Below are 23,436 nucleotides of genomic sequence, written 5' to 3' on the forward strand. Positions count from 1 at the left end.
AGTTTCTTATGCATTTTTCCAGTGATATTTTGAGGATTCACAAGTATATACACAAGCATATTCCTTTCTTCCCTCACACATATGGTGGTATACTACATACAATATGGACTGCATAGTGCTTTTTCAAAAGTAAACTTTTCTTTTGGAGTAATTGCAGATTTACAGAAAAGTTTCAGAGATTCTTGTATACTCTTTACCCACTTCTACTAATGTTAACATCTTACATAACCATAGTACCATGTCAAAACTAAGAAATTAATATTGGTACAATACTATTAACTAAATTACAGAATTTACTTAGATTTCACTAGTTATGTCCTTTCAGTTCTAGGATCTAATCCAAGATAACACATTGCATTTAGCATACTGCTTTTTTTGCCTTAAAATGTACTTTGGGAATTGTCTCATTATCAGTTAATATGTAGTTGCCTCCTCTGGAAGGACTGTAGAATGACTTCCTAGAAGTAGAATTTCAAGGCCAATGATTATATGTGTTTAAAAATGACCAGGGGTGCCTGGGTGGCTCAGTCGGTTAAGTGTCTGACTCTTGATTTGGCTCAGGTCATGATCTCAGGGTCTTGAGAGCCCCCCTCTGTGTGGGGCTCCATGCTAAGTGGGGAGCCTGCTTAAGATTCTCTCTCTCCTTCTCCCTTTGCCCCTCCCCTGCTTTCTCTCTCTCAAGAAAAAAAAAAAGACCAAACCCCTCTCTGCCAGAGAAATTACCATACTCTTCTAAGCAGTCCCCCTGTGCTTTGAGTGTTGCAAGTTTCTTCGAAGTTCCAAGATTAAGATTGGGGACTGAATGAAGTTGACAAATGTAAATTACTCAAAACAGTTTTTGCAGACTTCAAAATAACTATTTTTTTTTAAGATTTTATTTATTTATTTGACAGAAAGACAGTGAGAGAGGGAACACAAGCAGGGGGAGTGGGAGAGGGAGAAGCAGGCTTCCCGCTGAGCAGGAGCCTGATGAAGAGCTCCATCCCAGAACCCTGGAATCATGACCTGAGCCAAAGGCAGATGCTTAATGACTGAGCCACCCAGGCGCCCCAAAATAACTATTTTTAATGTACTGACACAAATACACATAGCATCGCATGATTTACATTATACCAATAATTCATTGTACCATGACCCAGAGGTATAGTTGGTTCCTCCTAGAACCACTAGGGGGCTCTGCTGGAAGGGTTTTTATAATTTATGTTAGTCCACTTTGGGAGATGTTTCCAAATGATGCTTTAGAATTCTGACCTCTTAAAACTTGAAAGAGATCATCATCTAATCCAGCTTCTTTATTTTGCTGATGAGGAAACCAAGGTTGACCAAGATAGCTAGCATGGAGGAAAGCTGGGATCAAAAATCTCTTCTTGGTTCCTATGGCAGAAGTTCAAGAACTTCTTTTTTTCCATGTACTTCCACTTGAATGATTCACTGCCGGGGGATAGTTCCTTTTTGGTGCCATAATTTTAGTAATTTTTGCTAAGACCGTGTATTTGTGATATTTTTCTAGGAGGACACTTTACTAATTGATTAGGTGAAAGAAGCTCATGAAATAAAAACTAGGGCGCCTGGGTGGCTCAGTTGGTTAAGCGACTGCCTTCGGCTCAGGTCATGATCCTGGAGTCCCTGGATCGAGTCCCGCATCGGGCTCCCTGCTCGGCAGGGAGTCTGCTTTGCCCTCTGACCCTATCCCCTCTCATGCATTCTCTCTCAAATAAATAAATAAAATCTTAAAAAAAAAAAAAGAAATAAAAACTAAATAACCTTTATTACTTATTCTATTTAAAGTACTGCTCAGCACCAAAACCATATTATTTACTGAAACCCTAGCAACGACTTTCAAATTGCCTTTCAAACTTACTTCGCGCTTAAGACATTTTACTCTTATCTTCATTTGTTCATTCAATATTTATTGAGTGCCCACTACTGCCAGATACCGTTGTAGGCCCTGGGCTTACAGAAGTAAAGCTACCGTTCCTCCACAAGAAGCCTCTATTTCTCCATTTTTCACTTTAATATACAAACTATTTTCACATGTTTTAGTGTAGTGGTTCTCATAGTGTAGCAGCAAGAGAACTTGTTAGAGGTGCAAATTATTAGGCCACCCCACACTCTAGGGATGGGGGTCTAGCAACCTGGTTTTTTTAACAAGCTCTTCAGGGATTCTGATGTACACTCGAGGTTAAAAACTATTAAAACTCAGTATTAATTATCTAAGTAGCTCAGAGATCAACATCTGGCTTCTAGATCCACCTCAGGCATCTACATGGAGTACCTGTTTGAAATACACCTGATGGGACCCAACAACGACCACTCTTAATTCAGTGACGTGTAGTACCTGGAACGATCGGATTAGTAGGGGCACTCTAATGGCTTCAGAACAAAAACGGACCGCAGTGGATTTTTCTGGGCTACAACAACAGAAAATGGGCCGGGTCGAGTTCTGGAATGGTGCTTTTATACACTAGACACAGTCAGGCACATTAAGCCTGTGGGTTCTGGGTCTGGCTGAGTCAGGACGGCGCTCGTAGGCGCTCGTAGTCGATGGGGCCGCGTGAACCCGTTAGGTTGGGCTCAGTCTTCAGTCAGAGGCCATGGCCTGGAAGCCCCAACCACACCGCAGTGATTTGAAGAGTGACGGCGGCACAAGAGAGGCCCCGGGAGGCCCCGGCAGGGCGGGCCGGCGCGGAAGCCGCACCCCCCGGACCCAGACGCCGGCAGGGCGGAGCCGCGCGGCCGCAGCTCCGGCAGAGACGCGCGGCGCGGCGCGGCTCGGCGCGGGCTCGCGTTTGAGGCGTATGGGGCTACAACGGGAGCGGCTGCGCCGCCCGGCCGGGTCAGCGTCTTGCGCATGCGCGGACCCGGCGCCATTTTGGTGGCCGGGCGCGGAGGTGATTCCACACTGAGGAGAGCGCGGCGGCCGGGGTGGCAGTGGCAGCGTTCGTGTGCTCGGGTGTGAATCGCCGAGGGAGGAGGCGGTGGTGGAAGAGGTGGCGGCGGTGGCGGTGGTCGTAGCGGTGGCGGAGGAGGCGGGTACGAATCAGCTGCGGGCGGAGACATGGCCAACATCGCGGTGCAGCGAATCAAGCGGGAGTTCAAGGAGGTGCTGAAGAGCGAGGAGGTCAGAAATGAACTCCCGGACATCCCCCACCCCAGCCCAGGGCGGGAGGGTTCTTCCAGCGGAGACCCCAATATCCCCGGTAACCCCTGGGTGGCCCTCCTTGCGGTCGCCCTTTTGCCTGTGGGGAAGCAGCAGTCTCCCCCTGCTTCCGTCGCCTTCTCCTCCCCTCCCTGGGCCCTGGGATGGACCGCCTCGCGGGCGGGTGGTCTGGAGAGGAACACGGTTTGGGGGGCAGATGGAGAAGGGGGCACTTCTTGGAGGCGTGTGAGCCCTAGAGAGAGCCCCGAGGCAGTGGCAACAGCTGGAAGTGTGGCTGTAGGGTGTGGAGGGAGCAGGCCGAGCCTGAGAAAACCCGGGAAGTGGGTTGGGGGAAGGGGGAAGGGGAAAGGTGGTAACTGGATCCGGAGAGCCGCGCTGCTCAAAGGCCCACACTTTTAAGGGTATTCTACATTATAGCCTGTTTGGCCTCCAGTGTCCTTTCCTTTGGGAAGGAGCGGTAAAAGGCCTTAGGTATTGATGAAGGAAGGACGTTCAGAGTTACTCCCTCCTTAGTTCGGTGTTGGGAGAGAAGAGGAGACATAATGGGATACTATTTTATTTGAGTGGGAGATAAGGGAATTTTCACCTGAGGTAGGAAATTAATTCCAAATTAGATCATTATCTCATTTTCACCGACCCCGGCCCCCAGTTTCTAGGCCTCTTTTCTGTTGACATCTAAAGCTTTTTGATTGCGTGAAGGCAAGTTGTTTGGTGTATTAAAGGCATTTAAATGTTTTTCGTTAGGAAAAAATAATGGAGGGTATGAGTAGCTTATTTCAAAATATTGTTTACAAGTTACAGATCAGAGTTTCTCCTAAGACAATGCCTCTGTGACTGTTGTGTTGTGCCGTGAAACTTCATTATGATGTCCCTCATAGTTAACTTGATTCTTACTTTTTAAAAACAGTCCTATTAAAAACATGGGACTTCACCAGATCAATGCATTATTATACCTCCTTATTGAGTAGGTTTGTCTCGATGTATCTTATCTGAATTATTAAAAACATTTTTTTGGTCTCAGGCTGCTCTTGAGTCTTGCAGAATTTACTCTGATGTTGGCCATATTTATTTATGTAATATATTTAAAATTCCCTAGTGATTTGACTCAAAACTGTGCAAGTGTTGGTACAATTTTTCATACTCAAATCAACAAGAATGCCAAGTTGTTTTTCCTCCTTGGATTTAACAAAGAGAGATGAAAAAGTAATACTGAAATACTTATTATTTTCAAGATGTCATATACCATTATTAAACGTATCATTACTATTTGTGGTTTTCTCTTGTGTTGGAACTTTGATAATCTAAATGATTTGTGAAATTCATCATTCTAAGTATGTGATGAGTAATAGACATAAATGATAGTACTTGAGCTTTATTTGTGTCACTGATTCTACAGTGATCATTTTTCCAATTAGACATGTTGAATATAATTCTTTAAAATTAACTTAAAAATAACCAATACTAGCAGATTTTTTGAATGTAGTAGTCTGTGAGAAATGATCTGTTTTACAGAGCATGTGTATGAACTCTGACCTCTGTATTTGTTCAAGTGCCAAAACTCTGAATGGAAGGATGACTTTGTATTTTTGCGGTACGGTGCAGAAATAGGGTCATAAATGTCTGTACTGATATACAGTGAAACAATAATTCTCACTTTTTATTTGCAAGAAAATATATTCCAGGATAGTTGACATATATATTCCTAATGAAAGATTCAGTTAATACAGTTGCCAACAGCCTAAAACATTTCTTCTGTAATAAAGTTGTACAAGCCTGAGAATATAAGACTTCTTTCAAATACTTTATTTTCTATTACTTAAAAATGGTAAGTTACTGCTCTCGTAATTCATATGGTCTCTTTGCTTTATATGAGGTGACATTCATCATATTTTTAGTACTTAATGCTTAAAAGAAATCTAGTATCGCTCTAGTATGCATATTGTTAAAACAGTACTGCTCTTCATATGTAAGGGATGCTGAAGCCTTGCTTCAAGTAAGCATTATAGTATTTCAGAGGAAGAGAATAGGAAATGCAACAAATTATTTTTTTTAAGAAGAGTACCTTTATAAATCTGGAAGGAAACTTCTTCCAGAAAATAAGTTGCAAAGTACATTTAGAAAAGGGTCAGATAATTTAATCTTGGATTATAACCAATAAATAGCTTTATTTTCACCAATATTTTATTTCATCGATAATTTAGTAGGCCCAGTTCTGTAAGTGGATTATGTTGATTACTTTCAGCTCATTGAAGGACTTGTAGTACAGTCCACGTGTTTCCTTTTTAAGTGTGGAAATGTAGTATTTTGAGTGTCTGGTCAAGTAACCAGGTATTTCATCATTTCATTTATGTAACTCTCGACATTTACCAAAGTTTGTTTCATATGCTCTTGCTTACTAAGAATACTGGTTGATTTAAGTTTTTTTTTTTTTTTTTTTGGCCTTTTAAGTTGTCTTATAAAGATAGCTGACATTTGCTGAATTCTGACCATAAGAAGTTGTAAGTGGCCATTCTTGGAGTGTGTTAATTAAAATATACTCTCCAAGATAAATCAAATGTGAAAAGCAAGGTGCAGAATAGTGTGGAGGAGGCCACCATTTGTGTTCAAAGAAGGGGAAAATATATGTATTTGTCTCAGTGAGAAATTGGTAAAATTGATTACTTCTAAATAAGGGAATGGGTGTCTGGGGTAACAGGCATCAAAGGATCCCTTTTGAGTTTTGAGTCATGCAAATATACTATTTACTTAAAATAATAAATAAAGGCATCTAGGCCTTTTTTCCTTGAGACTGTTTGGAAATCCATCCTTTATGTGTCAGACATTAATTTTATATATGTGTGAATTTTAAGTAATATTTCAAATTACCAGGAATGGAAAATTGATTAAAATATATTTTATAGTTATTTTATGAGTCGAATTACTAAGTGAAGTGTTGATTGTGAGGATATAATAAAACTATAATCTGTATTCACAGGTTGTATTATTATTATTGCTGTTAACAACTAACCACCATTTGTAGAGTGGCTCTCAGTACCATTTGTTTATGCATTATTGCTAATTTTCAAGAACAATTCTTTGAATTAGATTTCCTATTTCTTAGATGAGGAAATTGAGATTCAAAGAAGTTAAATTATTTGTCTGCAAACATATAGCTTTGGGATTTGGATCTAGGTCTGCTTGTGTTTATATTGTACCACACTGTCATTACTTTCCAAGGATAGGCATGCTTTAATTATTTAAAAATAACTGAGACTGGTTTGTATTACTGGTTACAGGATTTAAACACAACCTAATTAAAAAAATAAATAAACACAACCTAATTTAATAGTTTAAACGTTAAAATAAGGGACGCCTGGGTGGCTCAGTCATTAAGTGTCTGCCTTTGGCTCAGGTCATGATCCCAGGATCTTGGGATCAAGTCCCGCGTGGGGCTCCTTGCTTAGTGGGAAGCCTGCTTCTCCCTCTGCCTGCTGCTCCCCCCCTGCTTGTGGTCTTTCTCCCTCTCCCTCTCTCCCTCTGACAAATAAATAAAATCTTAAAAAAGAAACACATTAAAATAAGTGTTAACCTGTAAATTACTTAAAGATTTAGTTGATGTCAATATGCAAAATACTTTTAAAAAATATTTATTTGAGAGAGAGTGCAAGCTGCGGGAGGGGCAAAAGGAGAGTGTGAGAGAGAATCTCAAGCATGCTCCCCACTGAGCTCAGAGCCCTGCATCAGGCTTCATCTCAAAACCCTGAGGTCATGACTTGAGCTGGAACTGTGAGTCAGACACCTAACAGACTGAGCCACCCAGGCACCCTTGTAAAATACTTTAAAATTTGAAGCTCAGTGAAGTAAAATGCCCTTAAGTCAGTGCACTACCCGTGTTTGATCGTTATATGTTATTTGTAGTTTTTTCATATTGTAATTGTACTTTGCTAACGTTTTTTAAGATTTCAATAGGGAATATTTTAATTTATGGCATTACAAATTGATTTCATGAAAACTATAGTGTAAGTTTTCTTTTAAGTGTTTAAATGGATTTTGTATTTAGTGTCATTTTAAATTTAATATATTTGATCTAGGTTGATCTATAGAACTAGTTGGCAAGTCTTTAGAAGTAAATCTGTTGATTTCTGTAGACCATAGTTTCTCATCCTTAGCATTATTGACATTTTAGGTGGATAATGAATTCTTTGCTGTCAGAGTGGCTCTTTGCATTGTAGGATGTTAAGTAGTATCCCTGGCTTCTATCACTAGTTGCCAGTAGCGCAGCTAACCCTCCTCCCTACCTCCCCTTGCTCCCTGCCAGTTGTAGCAACTAAAACGTCTCCAGACTTTGCCAAATGTTGAGAACCACTGCTGTAGACAAAACTCTTTAGAAGAACATTTCAGACTATTAACTTTGTAAGATGTGTAGTATATTTTATCTAAAAGATGCACAGTAAAGGTACAAAAAAGTTTATAGCATGGCTACTACTAGTTTTGAGTGATGTTTTAAGATTTTATTTTTGTTTTCCCTTTGTAAATGATTTTTTTCTTTTAAACTCTTTCCTTTTTGATTTAAAGAAAAAGGTGAAATTCCCTCCTGGAAATGAATGTAACCGGAATTTGAACAATTTTTTTAAGAGTAGAAAAGCAGTTTTTACAGTTACATAAGTTACAGCTCTATGTAACTTATTTAAATAGTGTGCCTTACGGGGTTCTGGGTGTGGGCTGAGTGAGGAAAGCTTTTGATGGGGTAAAAAAAAAAAATTAGAGCCTGTCCAAGTAATACCGTTTGGGGTGCATTTCTTGTTTTATTTATTGTAAAGACTTTGATCTCTGTCCATCAGGCATAGATTTAGATGCATCTGGGATTCCCTACATGTCACCCCTTTGTGAAGAATATATATTCTTATTTTCCAGTAAATGTTATCAACAGTTATTGAGCATATTGGCCACAGCTCCAGATTTACTTGGTTGGAGATAAAAATGTTAGGTGCAAGAGTAAATATTATGGGAGTTTTGAGGGTATATGTATGGAGGGAGGGTTTTGTTTTTGTTTTGTAGTTTTTATTTTAATTCCAGTTAGTTAATATATAGGTTTATATTAGTTTCAGGTCTATAATATTGGAGGGAGGTTTTTAAGCTAGGTTCCGAAGGAAAGTTAAGACCGACCTCAAATTTCAGAAGACAGTGCCAAAGGAATTACAGGAATACTGGAATTTATAAGTATATGATTTTTTTTTTTTTCTGTAGGCACCTGAATTGGAACTAGGGTGCAGAGATTATTGACAAAATTAGGCAAGAAACACATTTACATATTTAGAAAGGTTGCGTGCACAGTTCTGATATACACACATAGTTGTGGAACTAGCGCCTAAATATCTTCACTATTATCTTTAGCAAAAAACACCTTTTTTCATGTCAAAGTAAAAGGTAACCGTAAAGTATGACCAGTACCCAGATCAGGTCTGAAACAATATTACCAGCACCACAGGAACGCCCAGCCATCTCTTTCCAGGCACTTTCCTGACTTCTGATAGTACAGATTTGCTCTGAGTATGTTTGAGTAAAAGAATAGACGTGAGTGTATACTATATGATTGTTTTAAGTTTGAAGGTTTTCAGAAGATGCCCTTCAAAATCTTTGTTCAGGGGGCACCTGGGTGTCTCAGTCAGTTAAGCATCCAACTCTTGATCTTGGCTAGGGTTGTGAGTTTGTACCCTGCATTGGGCTCTGTGCTGGGCGTGGAGCCTACTTAAAGAAAAAAAACAGGGGCACCTGGGTGGCTCAGTCGTTAAGTGTCTGCCTTCGGCTCAGGTCATGATCCCAGGGTCCTGGGATCGAACCCCGCATCGGGCTCCCTGCTCAGCGGGAAGCCTCCTTCTCCCTCTCCCACTCCCCCTGCTTGTGTTCTCTCTCTCACTGTGTCTCTCTCTGTCAAATAAATAAATAAAATCTTTAAAAAAAAACAAAACAAAACACAAAATCTTTGTTCAAAAAATGTATTAGTAGTGTCTTAGAAAATGTGTTAAAATGCAGTGAGTTTTCGAGTTGAAAGAGACCTTAGATCTAGGCCAGATTCCCCATCTGTAAGAACAGGAAACTGAGGCCTGAAGAAATTGATTGTTATTCAGTGATACAGATCTGGTTAGTGAACCCAGGCTTTTTGCATACCAGTCCATTCTAACTATTATATATGATTGCTTTATGGGACTATTTTTTTCATAAATAATACTGTAAATGCTGAATGCTAATAAAGTATGAGTGCCGATTTAATATTGACTATTGTATTTAAGTATATTTTGCCTTTTTTTCTGTCTTGGTGTGAGAACTTAAATTTGGCAGGAGGCAGAAATATTTCACTCCTTAAGCATGATAGAGTAAATTTAGCTTAGTGATTAAGAGCGTGGGCTTTGGAATTAGATTTGCTTTGAGTCCTGGCTTTTCTATTTAACACCTGCAGCATTGACTCTGTATCTTAGTTTTCCTATCTGTAAGAATGTAGGAAGATTGAGCTTTTACAGGGCTCAGAGCAATTCCTGGGACATATGAACAGATAGCTGTTAAGATGTCAAAATTAGCCATATGTTCATATTCTGCTTATTGTTGTTTTGGATCATAAAGGTTTCCTTCAGTGGTGTAGTGAAAGCTCTATGTGAATTTGCCTGCAGAAAAGATTTAAATGAATGAGCTTTAGTACTTCTGATAGAGTTTCTTTGTCACCTGTGTGCAAACAACCTGTGGCCAAGGGGAATGCAAAAGAAAAATGTGGGCCTTGTTCTCAAGATGTTAGTTACCTTTCTTTAGGAGACAATTATAAATTGGGGAAGAGTTTTTGTTAAAATGTGACCTTTTTAAGTGAAAAAGAAGTACTTTATTTGGAAGCCTTTCAGATAATACAGCTTTACAGGATTATTTGGGATTTCTTGATAAGGCTCTGGTGGCCTTGAACTGCACCAAGAAATCTAGATTCTAATCCTATGGTATATGTAATCTTGAATCCCTTGGTAAACTTCCTATCTTACTTTATTTTTTTTTAAAGGTTTTGTTTGAGGGGGTGCCTGGGTGGCTCAGTCGGTTAGGCATCTGCCTTCCGCTCAGGTCATGATCCTGGGGTCCTGGGATCAAGCCCTGAGTAGGGCTCCCTGCTCAGCAGGGAGCATGCTTCTCCTTCTGCCCCTCCCCCTGCTCATGCTCACTCTCTCTCTGTTAAATAAATAAATAAAATCTTTAAAAAAAGAGAGAGATTTTGAGAATGAGAGAGTGTGCACACTTGAGAGCACGAGTTGGGGGAGAGGCAAGGGAGAGGGAGAAACAGACTCCCCGCTGAGCAAGGAGCCCGATGGGGCTGGATGCCAGGACCCTGAGATCACGACCTGAGTGGAAGGCAGATGCTTAACTAACTGAGCCGCCCAGGCGCCCCTAAAATTCCTATTTTAAAATTGGGTCTTGGAAAATAGAAAGTGGCGGTCACATCCATCTGACATCCGTGGTGTTCTTTTATGTAATTTTGCAAAGGAGAGAATTTCATTCCATTCAAAACCTTTCTCCTTTTTCTCCCTTTAGTTCTTTGCTTTTAGCAAATTTAAAATAATAAATACTTAGTTTAATGCCTACTATCTGGCATTTTATATGTATGGCAGCCTTATGAGATTGATGTTATTTTACAGATTAGAAAATTGCAGCTCTGGAGAAAGTACGTAACTTTCTCAGTATCAAGCAACTTGGTGGAACAGGGGTTGGAAACTATGTCTCCGACTCCCAAATATTTACTGATGATAGTGGAAAGAATAGTGTACAATCATGTCTGCTGCTTGCTACCTGTCCATTATTTTTAAAGATGCTTTTTAAAATTATGGAATATTTTATACTTAGAAGTTTAGAAAACAGTAGGTGTGAACAGCTTTATGGTCATGGTATAGATTTAACAGATCTTAACTCTCTCATACTTGGTTAACTTGCCCTTTCCCTCAGGAAATAAAACAACATACAGATGAAGTTCACTTTGTAACCTTTTCCCTTTTCCATTCTCTTTCTTAGAAGTAACCACTGTGCTGAAGATGCCTGTATCCTTACCATTCATACTTTTGTTTTTACTATTGAAACCATAGTAATTTTGAGTATAAAAGCACTTTTTAGTGTTTTTAAAAGTTTAAAAATTTTTTTTCGTAGATAATTGTAATATTCTACATCTCCTGCAACTTTTCTTCTCCTCCTCCTCCTTCTCCTCTTCTTCTTCTTTTAAAGATTTTATTTATTCATTTGAGAGAGAGAGCAAGCACAAGTAGGGGGGGAGAGGCAGAGGGAGAGAGAAGCGGACTCCCCACCAAGCCGGGAGCCCGACATGAGACTCTATCCCAGGACCTGGAGATCATGACCTGAGCTGAAGGCAGACGCTTAACCATCTGAGCCACCTAGACGCCCCTCCTGCAACTCTGCTTTTTAGTGTTCTTTTTTTTTTTTTTTTTGAGAATTTATCCATGACAATGCATATTGCTTTAGTTCTTTAAATTATGTAGTATTTCACATCAGTTTTTTTGTTGTTGTTTATTCATTCTCTATGGACAGCATGTAGTTTCAACTTTTAGCTGTTGTACAAAAAAAAAAAAGTATCGAACATTACTATATATGTTTTCTCGGATACCTAAGAGTTTTTCCTAGGAGGTAGTATTGTAGGATCTGAGTGTATTTGCATCTTCTGCATTACTGGATATTGCTTCAACCTACCAATGATTGTATCAGTTTACACTCTTCTAGCAGTTTGTACGAGTTCTAGTGACCTGACATTTGTTAAGACTTACATTTTTGTAAGTCTGGTGGATGTGAAATGGTAGCTTATTTTAATTTTAATTTCCCTCACCAGTAGAGATATTAAGCACATTTTTGTGTTTATTGGCCATTAGGCTTTCTTTTGCAAACTTAGCGTTCTTATTCCTTACTCATTTAAAAAAATTGGGGGCACCTGGGTGGCTCAGTTGGTTAAGCATCTGCCTTCAGCTCAGGTCATGATCCCAGGGTCCTGGGATCGAGTTCCACGTCCGTAGCCCTGTGCAGCCCTAGCACAGCAGGGAGTCTGCTTCTCCCTCTGCCCCTACCCCCCCACCCCGCTCGTGCCCGCACAGGTGTGTATGCTCTCTCCCTCCCTCTTGCGTGCGTGCACACACACAAATAAGTAAATAAAAATTTTTTTTTTTTTTTAAAGATTTTATTTATTTGACAGAGAGATCACAAGTAGGCAGAGTGGCAGGTAGAGGGAGCAAGAGAAGCAGGCTTCCTGCTGAGCAGAGAGCCTGATATGGGGCTCAATCCCAGGACCCTGGGACCATGACCCGAGCCGAAGGCAGACGCTTAACTGACTGAGCCACCCAGGTGCCCCAATAAATAAAAATCTTAAAAATAAATTTGGATGGTTTGTATTTTCCTTATTGATTTGCAAGAACTCTTTATGTATTTATATGATTTCGTCTACTTCCATTATGTGGCTTAATTGTTAACTTTGTTTTTTTTTAATGCTCTTTTTTTGGTAATTGTGGTACACTACACATACAAAACTTACCATCTTGTATATTTTTAAGTTACAATTTCAGTATACATTTTTGTACAACCATTACCGCTATCCATCTACAGAACTTGTTTCATCTTGTAAAACCGAAATTCTGTATCTATTAAATGCTAACTCTGCTTCTCTGTTGCCCAGCCTGTTCTTTTCATCTACTTCTTGTCTCTATGAACTACTCTATTATAGGTTATTTGTCCTTCTGTGACTGTTGTATTTATTTTTTTTAATGTAATATTATTTTTAAAGATTTTATTTATTTATTTGACAGAGAGAGACACAGCGAGAGAGGGAACACAAGCAGGGGGAGTGGGAGAGGGAGAAGCAGGCTTCCCGCTGAGCAGGGAGCCCGATGTGGGACCCTGGGATCATGACCTGAGCTGAAGGCAGACGCTTAATGACTGAGCCACCCAGGTGCCCCTGTGACTGTTTTATATTGTTTAACTTTGTCATATCTTCTATCTGAAGTTTAATTTTTAAGTAGTCACATTTTTGGGGGGGGGCGCCTGGCTGGCTCAGTTGGTAGAGTGTGAACTAGATCCTGGGGTTAATGAGTTCAAGCCCCATGTTGGGGTAGAATTCACTTAGAAAGAAAGAAGTAAGTCACATTTTTCTGTTTTTCCTGTATGGTATGCTTTTTGTATTTTGTTTAAGAAATCTTTTCCTTACTTTAATTATCATAAAGATATTTTATATTTGGTTATAGGAGCAAAAGTGGGTTATATTCCTTAACTGCTGTACTCAGGCTTCTATCTCTACATATCATATGGAAACAACTACTTCGGCATTACCAGTATCTTCCCATTTGTCAAATTCAGAGTAACTTCTCATCAGTTCATTTTGTCCATCTTTCACTTCATTTCTCAGAGCTTGCCTCTTGTGGTTGCTCTGATAACTGCTGGTCTTCCTTCATACTGTTACTACCCTTTCTAAGTTGTTTTCAACCCTTTTTCTCCATTTATCTCCTAAATCTTTGTTTCCTCTTTTGCATTCCTTTCGTTAATTACTCTAGGTCGGGTTTTCATATCCCAGATGGACTATTTATAGTAAAACAGTTTGCTTATTATTATTTTTTTAAACTTTATCTTTTTTATCCCTAGTTTTTTTTTTTTTTTAAAGACTTTATTTGTCAGAGAGAGAGCACAAGCAGGGGGAGTGGCAGGCAGAGGGAGAAGCAGACTCCTCGCTGAGCAAGGAGCCTGATATAGGACTTGATCCCCATCCCAGTACCCTGAGATCATGACCCAAGCTGAAGGCAGAGGCTTAACTGACTGAGCCACCCAGGCGTCCCAAACAGTTTGCTTATTTACATTTATTTCTCTGCATCCTCTGTTCAACTCTCCTGGTGCCATGCCACAGGACTGATTCATTGATTGATTTTTAAAGATTTTATTTATTTGAGAGAGAGAGCATGGGGAGGGGAAGAGGGAAAGAAAGAAGCAGACTCCCCACTCATTAGGGAGCCTGACGTGGGGCTCCATCCCAGGATTCTGGGATCATGACATGAGCTGAAGGCAGACGCTTAACTGACTAGGCCACCCAGGTGTCCCCATGCCACATGATTTAATTTTTAAAATATGATCTTGTCATTTTCCTTTAGTCTCTCTACTGCCTATTGCATAAAGGCAAAACTTTTATACTTTTGTTCTAGCCTACCTTTCTTGACCTATTTCCTGTCAAGTCTCAACACAGTTACATGCCTACACATACTTCACTCTTAGATCTTCAGCTACACGATATTGCTCACCATTTAGTTATTCTGTCTGCCTTCAATAAGCCCTTACCTCCTTCTTTGCCCTTGAAATATACTTCTCCTAAAATGCCACTCCTGATAAACCTTTTGTGAAAACACAGTTTATCCCTATTTTCCTGTATCATTTTGTCAGGACTTTGTTAGAGCAGTTATATATGTATTGGTAATTGTACATGTGTCTTTCTGCTGCTGCTAGATATCATTGAGCTCCTTGAAGATACTTACCTTTTTTCCTTCATCTTGTATAGTGCCTGGAATTGGTAGGCTTAGTAACATTTACAGTAAGCCAAAAAATCTTTGAAGACATCTACTTTTTTTTTTTGGAGTTGCTGCTGCACGTGCATAAACCCTTTGCATAGGTGTTAGGGCAGGCCTGTTACTCTTAATTATTTTCAGCCTTTTTGGGATTACATATTTTTCTAGTGATTACAAATGCAGGGCTAGTATATGTAGACTTCTTTCTCAAGTGACTGTGCTTTACTTTTAGGTTTCCTTGTTTTGTTTTTGTGGATTTTTTGGTTTGTTTTTGTTTAATTTGAGAGAGAGAGATTAAGCAAGGGGGAGAGAGAGAGAACATGAGTGTGGAGGAGGAACAGAGGGAGAAGCAGACTCCCCACTGGGCAGGGAGCCCAATGTAGGGCTCTATCCCAGGACTCTAGGATCATGACCTGAGCCGAAGACAGACACTTAACTGACTGGCCACCCAGGTGCTCCAAGGTTTCTTTGTTTTACGTGAACTATCCTATTTGGGATTGGCATACTTAAAGTGTGGGTTGTCTGATACTATTGCTTTTTAGCAGTGATAATACATTTTGCTTCATTTTTCTTAAATCCTTCTGTAGTATTTCCTTTTTTAAAAAAATAGAATGTACTGAAGTTGATGCATCTATGGAACATTTGGATATTTCCGGGTGTTTTGTTTTTTTTTTTTGGTGCACGTGTGTAAGAATTTTAGGTGTGTATCTGAGAGTGGTATTACTAGTCCATTGGGTGTTTGGATGAGATATTAGGTGTTTGGATGAGATATTAGGTGGTTAGATGTGTCAGACATTGTATCTGTAGGCTTGGTCATACTTTGTTATATCCTTAGGTGTTTACTTAGGTGCTTTATCTCTTATCTGCTAGGAACTGTGAGTGTGAGTCATTAAAGGCAGAGACTTATATTTTCAGTTCTCCATTGCTTAGCTCATTGCCAGGTAAGAAGGAGGCACTTGTTTTCCCAAATGAGTTTAAGGATTTTTTTTTAAGCGCCCGGGAGCTCATACCCAACCATTTGAAAGTATGACCGCTTATCCTGCTTCTGAGACTAGGGACTTTATAGTATGTTGATAAAGGTGACCCATTCTGTTCAGTGTGAGTGTTGATAATTTGGTCAGTTTGTGCTTTGGGGTGATACAATGTCAAAGCCAAAAACTGGGAAATAAGATGGTGGGAAGGCAGTCTTTTTTTTATTTATTCTGTAGTTTTCCCTGTTAAAGATCTCAGGGGGCATCTATTTAGTATTATATATGACATCATCTGTATCACTATGGGTTAACTCTTTAGTTTAAGTCTACATTTTTCTTCATTTATTCAACAAATATTTATTGAATGCCATCTATGTTGTTAATAAGGTAGACATAGTCCAGGGCACCTGGGTGACTCAGTCTGGGCGGCTCAGTCAGTTAAGCCTCTGCCTTCGGCTCGGGTCATGATCCCAAGGTCCTGGGATTGAGCCCCACATTGGGCCCCTTGCTCAGCAGGAAGTCTGCTTCTCCCTCTCCCCCTCCCCCTGTTCATGCTTGTGCGCTCGCTCTCTCTCTGAAATAAATAAATAAATCTTAAAAAAGATACACATGGTCCATGCTATTATGGAGTAAATTATGGTCTAGTAAGGCAGTGAAACATTGAACAATTATATGTGTGTTTGTTGAGTTTAAATAAGGAGAACTGTTGGGGTGGGGTAACCTACCTGAGGGAAAGAGTTCCTTGGGAATAATCCTTAAACTGATAGTTGGGAGGGTAAATTGGAATTAACTTAGTCATACAGTAGGATGATCAATTCTTATATGCATACAGAAAGAACTAGTAATCGTTATACAGTCAATGTAGAACCATTTAATTGCTTTTCCCTTTTAAATAATTGGCCAGTTTCTGTGAATACAAAAGTAACATGTTTGCTTATTATTGAATTTTGGAAAATACATAGAACTATAATAAAGTAAAAATTATCTGTAATCCCACCCCTGGAGATAATTCTTTTCTTTAAAATATTTTGTTTGTGTATGAAATATTTCAAACATGTAGAGATACATCTTCATTTTGGTTATTTCCTTCTATTGTTTTTTTTCTTTCATTTTTTTCTGTACATATATACATACATTTAGAAGTTTTTAAAAGAGCTTTGAATATAATTCCAATCAGACTTTCAACCCAGATTTGTAATTTTTAATGTTTTTCAAAGTGATTCAAAGGTGTCTTTCACTACTAGACTCCCTACTTTTTTTTTTTTTTTTAAGATTTTATTCATTTATTTGAGAGAGCATGCCCCCATGCACAGGCAGGGGCAGAGGGAGAAGCAGACTCCCCACTGAGCAGGGAGCCCGATGCTCCCTGAGAAGCTCAAGAGTAAGGAAGCATCTTGGCTCATCTTTGTATCATCAGTACCAACAGCTCTTTATTTAACAACTATTTGAGGGCTCCCTTTATCCTAGGTACCATGATATGTGCTGAGACTATAGTAATGAGTGGGGCAAGGTAAGACAGACAAATAAGTGATAAAAGCAATGCAGAGAAATACAATATTGTATAGATGAAATTAATTGGTTGTTTTTGACTGGGTGTTCAGAAAAGGCCTTTCCTAGGACTCGACTTAAATTGAGATCTGAATGATAAAGCTGTGTCTTTAGGGAAAGAAAATATTCCGTATCAGAGGAAATAGTGAATGTAAAGGCCATAAATTAGGAATAAATTTGCTATGTTTAAGCAAGCAAAAGGTTATTGTGGCTGGAGTATTGTGGGTAAGAGGCGGTGAATGATGCAAGATGAAGTTGGAGATGTGGGAGGCAGGAGCCAGATCACATAAAACTTCCTAAGTCCAAAGTAAAGAATTTGTATTTTAAGTGACTCTGAAAGCCATTTGAGGATTTAAAGAAAAGAACAAAATTTTTGTTTTTAAAAGACCACTTCAGGGGCGCCTGGGTGGCTCAGTTGGTTGAGTGTCCAGCTCTTGATTTCAGCTCAGGTCATAATCTCAGGGTTATGGGATCAGTCCCCGAATCGGGCTTTGCGCTGGGCATGGAACCCTCTTGGGATTCTGTCTTTCCCTCTCCCCCACCCCACCCCTACCCCTACCACCCGCACATTCTCTCTAGATCTCTCTTAAAAAAAAAAAACAAAAACAAACTTTGATGCCTTAAACTTATGACTAAGGAAATAATGCGGGGTGATGCCTGATTCCTCACTGCTAATCTGAGATGTATTTTTGAGCAGATAAAGGTTGCCCCTAAGGTTACGCGTCTACTTTGTGGGATCCTTGGGAGTCAAGACCTGCCCATCCCCCCTTTAAAAAAAGACCACTTTGGCTGCTGTGTGGAGAATGAATTGAAACTGAAGATGTAAAGAAAAAGGATGGGGCGCCTGGGTGGCTCAGTCTGTTAAGTGTCTGCTTAGCTCAGGTCATGATCCCAGGACCCTGGGATCTAGCCCTGCATCCAGCTCCCTGCTCTGTGGGGGGCTTGCTTCTCCCTCTCCCCCTGCTTGTGTTCCCTCTCTTGCTGTTTCTCTGTCAAATAAATAAATAAAATCTTTAAGGAAATAAAAAAATAAAAAATAAATAAAAAGGTTTTAGGAGTTAGGGGTTGAGTTTGGCTGGAGTAAAGTCAAGTCTGGAGAGAAGTATCCCAGAGTTGCTTGGTTAGGGATTTTACGGTGTTAATAGACTACTAACTTTCAATTTACCATTCTTAGGAGTTTGACCCTTGTCCTTAAACTCTCGAAATGCCTGTCAGAGGTCCAGACAACATGTCTTAATTTCAGAAAGGGAAAGGCATAACCCACATGTCAGCTGAGTTCGTCCCCTTTCTGAAAAATCCCATTCAGTGACTTCTATTTTTATTTATTTTTTTTTTAAAGATTTTATTTATTTATTCATGAGAGACAGAGACAGAGAGAGGCAGAGGGAGAAGCAGGCTCCCAAGGAGCAGGGAGCCCGATGAGGGACTCGATCCCAGGACCCTGGGATCATGACCTGAGCCGAAGGCAGACGCTTAATGACTGAGCCTCCCAGGCGCCCCTGTGGTGTCTTTGAAACCATGAGAAAACAAGAGTTCCAAGAGTGGTCAACTTTGTCATGCTGCTGAGTGAGAGAAATGACCGCTGAATTTGCAGCGCATTATCATTGGTAACCTTGACTAGAATATTTTCATTGGAATGGTGAAGATGGATATATGGTTGGACAGAGTAAGAGGAAGTGAAGTGAGGAACTGGCAGCTATGGTCAACTTTTTAAAGTTTTGCTTTGACAGAAGAGCAGAGAAGAAAGGGGGAGCTGCAGAAGAATATGGCCTCAGAAATCTTAAAAAAATTTTTTTAAGGTTCTATTTATTTATTTTAGAGAGAGAGAGAGAGTGTGCGCACGCAAGTGCGGGCAGGAGAGGGACAGGCAGATTCTGTGCTGAGCTCAGAGCCCGACTCAGGGCTTGATCTCACAACTCTGAGATCATGACTTGAGCCAAAATCAGGACTCAGACACTTAACCAACTGAGCCCCCCAGGTGCCCCTTAAAAATTTTCTCATATTCTACTGATTATGTTTATATGTTGATGGATGGGAGAAATTGATTATGCTAGAGAATGGAGGAGTAATTGAACCTGCAAAGTCCTTGAGAAGAATGGGGGGTGGGGGTATTACTAGATAAATGGAAGGATTAATCTTTAATAGGAGCAGAGACACTTAGGGCAATGTTAAGTTTTCATTTGGGATTTGTGGTATTCACTTGAACATGAGACCAATTAATGATGGCTGTGTGTGTGTTTTTCCCCAGCAGTGCTGCTTGGGGCAGACACAGGAAGGTGGTTTGGTTTTGTTTGGTTTTGTTTAAGTTAATTGGGGAATGAGTTTAACTAGCAGTGGGGCTTTGCCGTATGAGTACCATGAAGGAACAAAAGCATCAAGGTTAGCAAGGAGTGATTGGTAATGATGGATAGTGGTGATATTCGATTAAGCCAGCTAATAGCTGGGTTTGGAGTACTAGTGAGCTTGATCTAAGGAGGTTGGGAATCTGAGAAACTTGAAATGGATTTCAGAGAAAGTACAGTTTCTGGTGATGACAAAATTATGTGTATGACCATGGGGATAAGAGCTTACAGTCTTTAAATATTTATTAGAATTGCAGTCTTTGTCTCCTTACTCTCTTTTGAGAATTTAGAAATGTGCAAAGGTGACAGGTATAAGCAACAGTCTCTCATCAGCCACAGATTGCTGTTGCTAGTAACATCTTTTTTTTTTTTAAACCAAATCAAGGTCTTAGTATGTAGTATACTGTTTTATATTTTTTTCTCATAATATATTTTATATTTCCTTCCTTCCTTCCTAAGTAGGCTCCATGCCCAATGGGGGCTTGAACTCACCACCATGAGATCAAGACCTGAGTTGAGATCAAGAGTTGGACGTTTGGGGCGCCTGGGTGGCTCAGTCACTTAAGCGTCTGCCTTCGGCTAGGGTCATGATCCCAGCGTCCTGGGATTGAGCCTCGCATTGGGCTCTCTGCTCAGCGGGGAGCCTGCTTTCTCCCTCTCCCTCTGCCTGCCACTCTACTACTTGTGTGCGCTCTCTTTTTCTCTCAAATAAGTAAATAAATAGAATCTTAAAAAAGAGAGAGAGGGAGAAATGTTTGACTGAACCACCCAGGCCCTGATATATCTTATGTTTTCTATGTGGCATTAAATATTCTTTAAAAATGTTTACTGTTTAGGGGTGCCTGGCTGGCACAGTTGGTGGAGTGGGCGACTCTTGATCTCGGGGTTATGAGTTCAAGCCCCATGTTGGGTGTAGAGATTACTTAAAATCTTTTTTTTTAAGATTTTACTTTATTTATTTGACAGACTACAAGCAGGGGGAATAGCAGAGGGAGAGGGAGAAGCAGGCTTTCCACTGAGCAGGGAGCCCGATGCGGGACTCGATCCTAGGACCCTGGGATTGTGACCCGAGCCGAAGGCAGCCGCTTAACCATCTGAGCCCCTCAGGCGCCCCCCCACCTTTTTTGGGAAGATTTTATTTATTTGACAGCGAGAGAGGGAACACAAGCAGGGGGAGTGGGAGAGGGAGAAGCAGGCTTCCCGTGGAGCAGGGAGCCTGATGTGGGGCTCGATCCCAAGACCCTGGGATCATGACCTGAGCCGAAGACAGGTGCTTTATGACTGAGCTACTAAGATTACTTAAAATCTTTTTTAAAAGTTTGTTTAAATATTAAATAGCATTAAATGTTAACAGTATTTAATTTATATATCTAATATTTAGTATTACCTGACTAAACCATTCTTTTTTTTTTTTTTTTTTTTAAGTTTTATTTATTTAAGTAATCTCTACACCCAACATGGGGCTTGAACTCAATGATCCCGAGATCAGGATTCTCATGTTCTTCCGACTGAGCCAGCCAAGCCACCCTAAACCGTTCTTTAGTTGAACATTTAAAAGTTGTTTCTGGGGGCACCTGGGTGGGCTCAGTCGTTAAGCGTCTGCCTTCAGCTCAGGTCATGATCCCAGGGTCCTGGGATTGAGCCCCACATCGGGCTCCCTGCTCCGCGAAAAGCCTGCTTCTCCCACTCCCCCTGCCTGTGTTCCCTCTCTCGCTGTGTCTCTGTCAAATAAAAAAAAATTAAAAAGTTGTTTCTGTTTTTTCCACTGTGTGTGTGTGTGTGTGTGTGTGTATTGAATAGAATATCTTTATATAATTTTTATATGAATTTATTTCCCTAAGATAGATATCTTGGAAAAAAGTTACTGGTCTTTGTGTCTGAACTTTTCATATGCTGATGACCAAAGTGCTTCTCAGAAAGTTTGTTGTAAATTACTCTAGCACTGGCATTGTATGAGGCAGCCAATTTCATCATATTCTCTCCATTAATACAATCTTTTTTTAAAGTCAAATAGAAAAATCAATTGTCCAGTTTTATTTTTTAATTTTTTTTAACTTTTTATTAAGAAAAAAAATTTTTTTTTTAGGATTTCAAATCCTATCTATTTGAGAGAGAGAGGACGAGCTGCGTGGGGGGGCGGGAATGCCACAGGGAGAGGGAGAAGCAGACTCCCTGCTGAGCAGGGAGCCCAGTGCGGGGCTTGATTCCAGGACCCTGGGATCATGACCTGAGCTGAAAGCAGACGCTTAACTGACTGAGCCACCTAGGTGCCCCTTAATTAAGAAAATTTTCAAATGGAAAGTTGAAGTATACTTACATTCCCACTATCTAGATTCAACAATTGTTAGTGTTACTGATAGGAAGGTAATTCACTACTAAAATCTTGAGCTTGCATCTCCTAAAAATAACATTCTTTTACATAACCATAATATCATTGTCCTGCCAAAGAAAATGTTAATTCCTTGGTATCTAATATTCATACTTCCTCAGGTTTTATAGCCTTTTTTGGGAAGGAGGAGCAGGATCTACTTAGGGTTTACAAATTGCATATGAATGTAATTTTTAGTGTTTTAAAATTTACAGTGGTTCTCTCACACACACCCTTTTGTTTTTTGACACTGAAAATCCTGGAGATTTCTTTTTAAATATTTTATTTATTTATTTGACAGAGAGAGACACAGCGAGGGAAAGAGCACAAGCAGGGAGAGTGGGAGAGGGAGAAGCAGGTTTCCCGCTGAGCAGGGAGCCCGATGCAGGGCTGGATTTCAGGATCCTGGGATCCTGACCCGAGCCGAAGGCAGACGCCTAACGACTGGGCCACCCAGGCGCCCCATGGAGATTTCTTTATGGTGGTGCTTTTTATATTTCTTGTAAACTGGGAATTTATATATAAAGGTTTGACTAGATTCAGGTTAAACATTTTTGGCAAGAAGTCTCCTAGTGTAGTATAAATTTCATATTCAGTCATTAGTAGATGTGCAATAATATCAGGTTGTCTCACTGTTAGCGATGCTAGGTCATTTGATCCTTGCCTGCATCAGTTATTATTACATTGGGGGTTGCAGAAAGTTGATTTCCTAATTGCTAACTTTACATTTGCTTAGCTAATATTCTCCTAGAAAGAAGAGATTTCCATTGTCAACTGGAATGAAAATTATTATCAGAGTAAAGATTTGATATAGTAGTCACCTCCAATGGCAATAATGATTTTCCCCTTTCTCTTTTTTTATTACCAGTGTGTGGATGTCTTGGTCAACCTAAGCTACCATAGCGAAATACCATAGTCTGGGTGGCATAAACAACAGAAACTAACTTTCTCACAGTTCTAGAGGTTGGGGATTTCAAGTCACAGCTTCAAAAGTAATTTGAGACCTTTGTTGTTTGAAATTCTTGTGATTAAAATAAAATTTATTTTAATTTATTTATTCAAAATAAATTCATGTTGGATTTTATAATAGTGTTTGTAAACATTGAGGTGAAAGGATTACTCTTTTTTTTTTTAAAAGATTTTATTTATTTGAGAGAGAGAGAATGAGAGAGAGCACGAGAGGGAGGAGGGTCAGAGGGAGAAGCAGACTCCCTGCCGAGCAGGGACTCGATCCCGGGACTCCAGGATCATGACCTGAGCCGAAGGCAGTCGCTTAACCAACTGAGCCACCCAGGCGCCCCGAAAGGATTACTCTTAAGTGGTAGAAGTGATGGCATATTTTCTTGTCTTTTCCCTTTTTTAAGAAAAATACGATTTTGTTTCAATTTCAGATACATATACTTGTCAAATTTAAGGTCTGTATTTGTCAAATTAAGGCATTTCCAAATACCTTTTTAATTTTTTTTAGATTTTATTTTTAAGATTTATTTATTTTAGAGTGCATGTATGC

General features: G+C 39.9%; 1 protein-coding gene, 1 long non-coding RNA gene and 1 other non-coding gene across 4 annotated transcripts in view; all 3 read left to right on the forward strand.

The window, feature by feature from the left end:
* The first annotated feature begins 2,859 nt into the window (after positions 1–2,859).
* UBE2K (ubiquitin conjugating enzyme E2 K) overlaps positions 2,860–23,436 on the forward strand; it is a 72,673-nt gene continuing 52,096 nt past the window's right edge. The window contains exon 1 of one of the 2 annotated variants that reach the window (XM_045881296.3): positions 2,860–3,121. In XM_045881296.3, the coding sequence (XP_045737252.1) occupies positions 3,059–3,121 (63 nt within the window). In that variant the 5' untranslated portion in view covers positions 2,860–3,058. The remainder of the gene's footprint in view (positions 3,122–23,436) is intronic. The other variant, XM_064584389.1, reaches the window with a different exon arrangement.
* Positions 3,129–22,946, forward strand: LOC135363583 (uncharacterized). The gene is made up of 2 exons (XR_010409337.1): positions 3,129–11,199; positions 13,435–22,946. It is a non-coding gene; the product is annotated as an uncharacterized LOC135363583 (long non-coding RNA).
* Positions 17,832–17,977, forward strand: LOC123849209 (U12 minor spliceosomal RNA). Its single transcript, XR_006792016.1, has one exon. It is a non-coding gene; the product is annotated as a U12 minor spliceosomal RNA (small nuclear RNA).

This window comes from Mirounga angustirostris, unplaced genomic scaffold (assembly GCF_029215605.1).
Source record: "Mirounga angustirostris isolate CCGP_5_RB_7025 unplaced genomic scaffold, mMirAng1.0.hap1 SCAF_2, whole genome shotgun sequence".
Lineage (NCBI taxonomy): Eukaryota > Metazoa > Chordata > Mammalia > Carnivora > Phocidae > Mirounga > Mirounga angustirostris.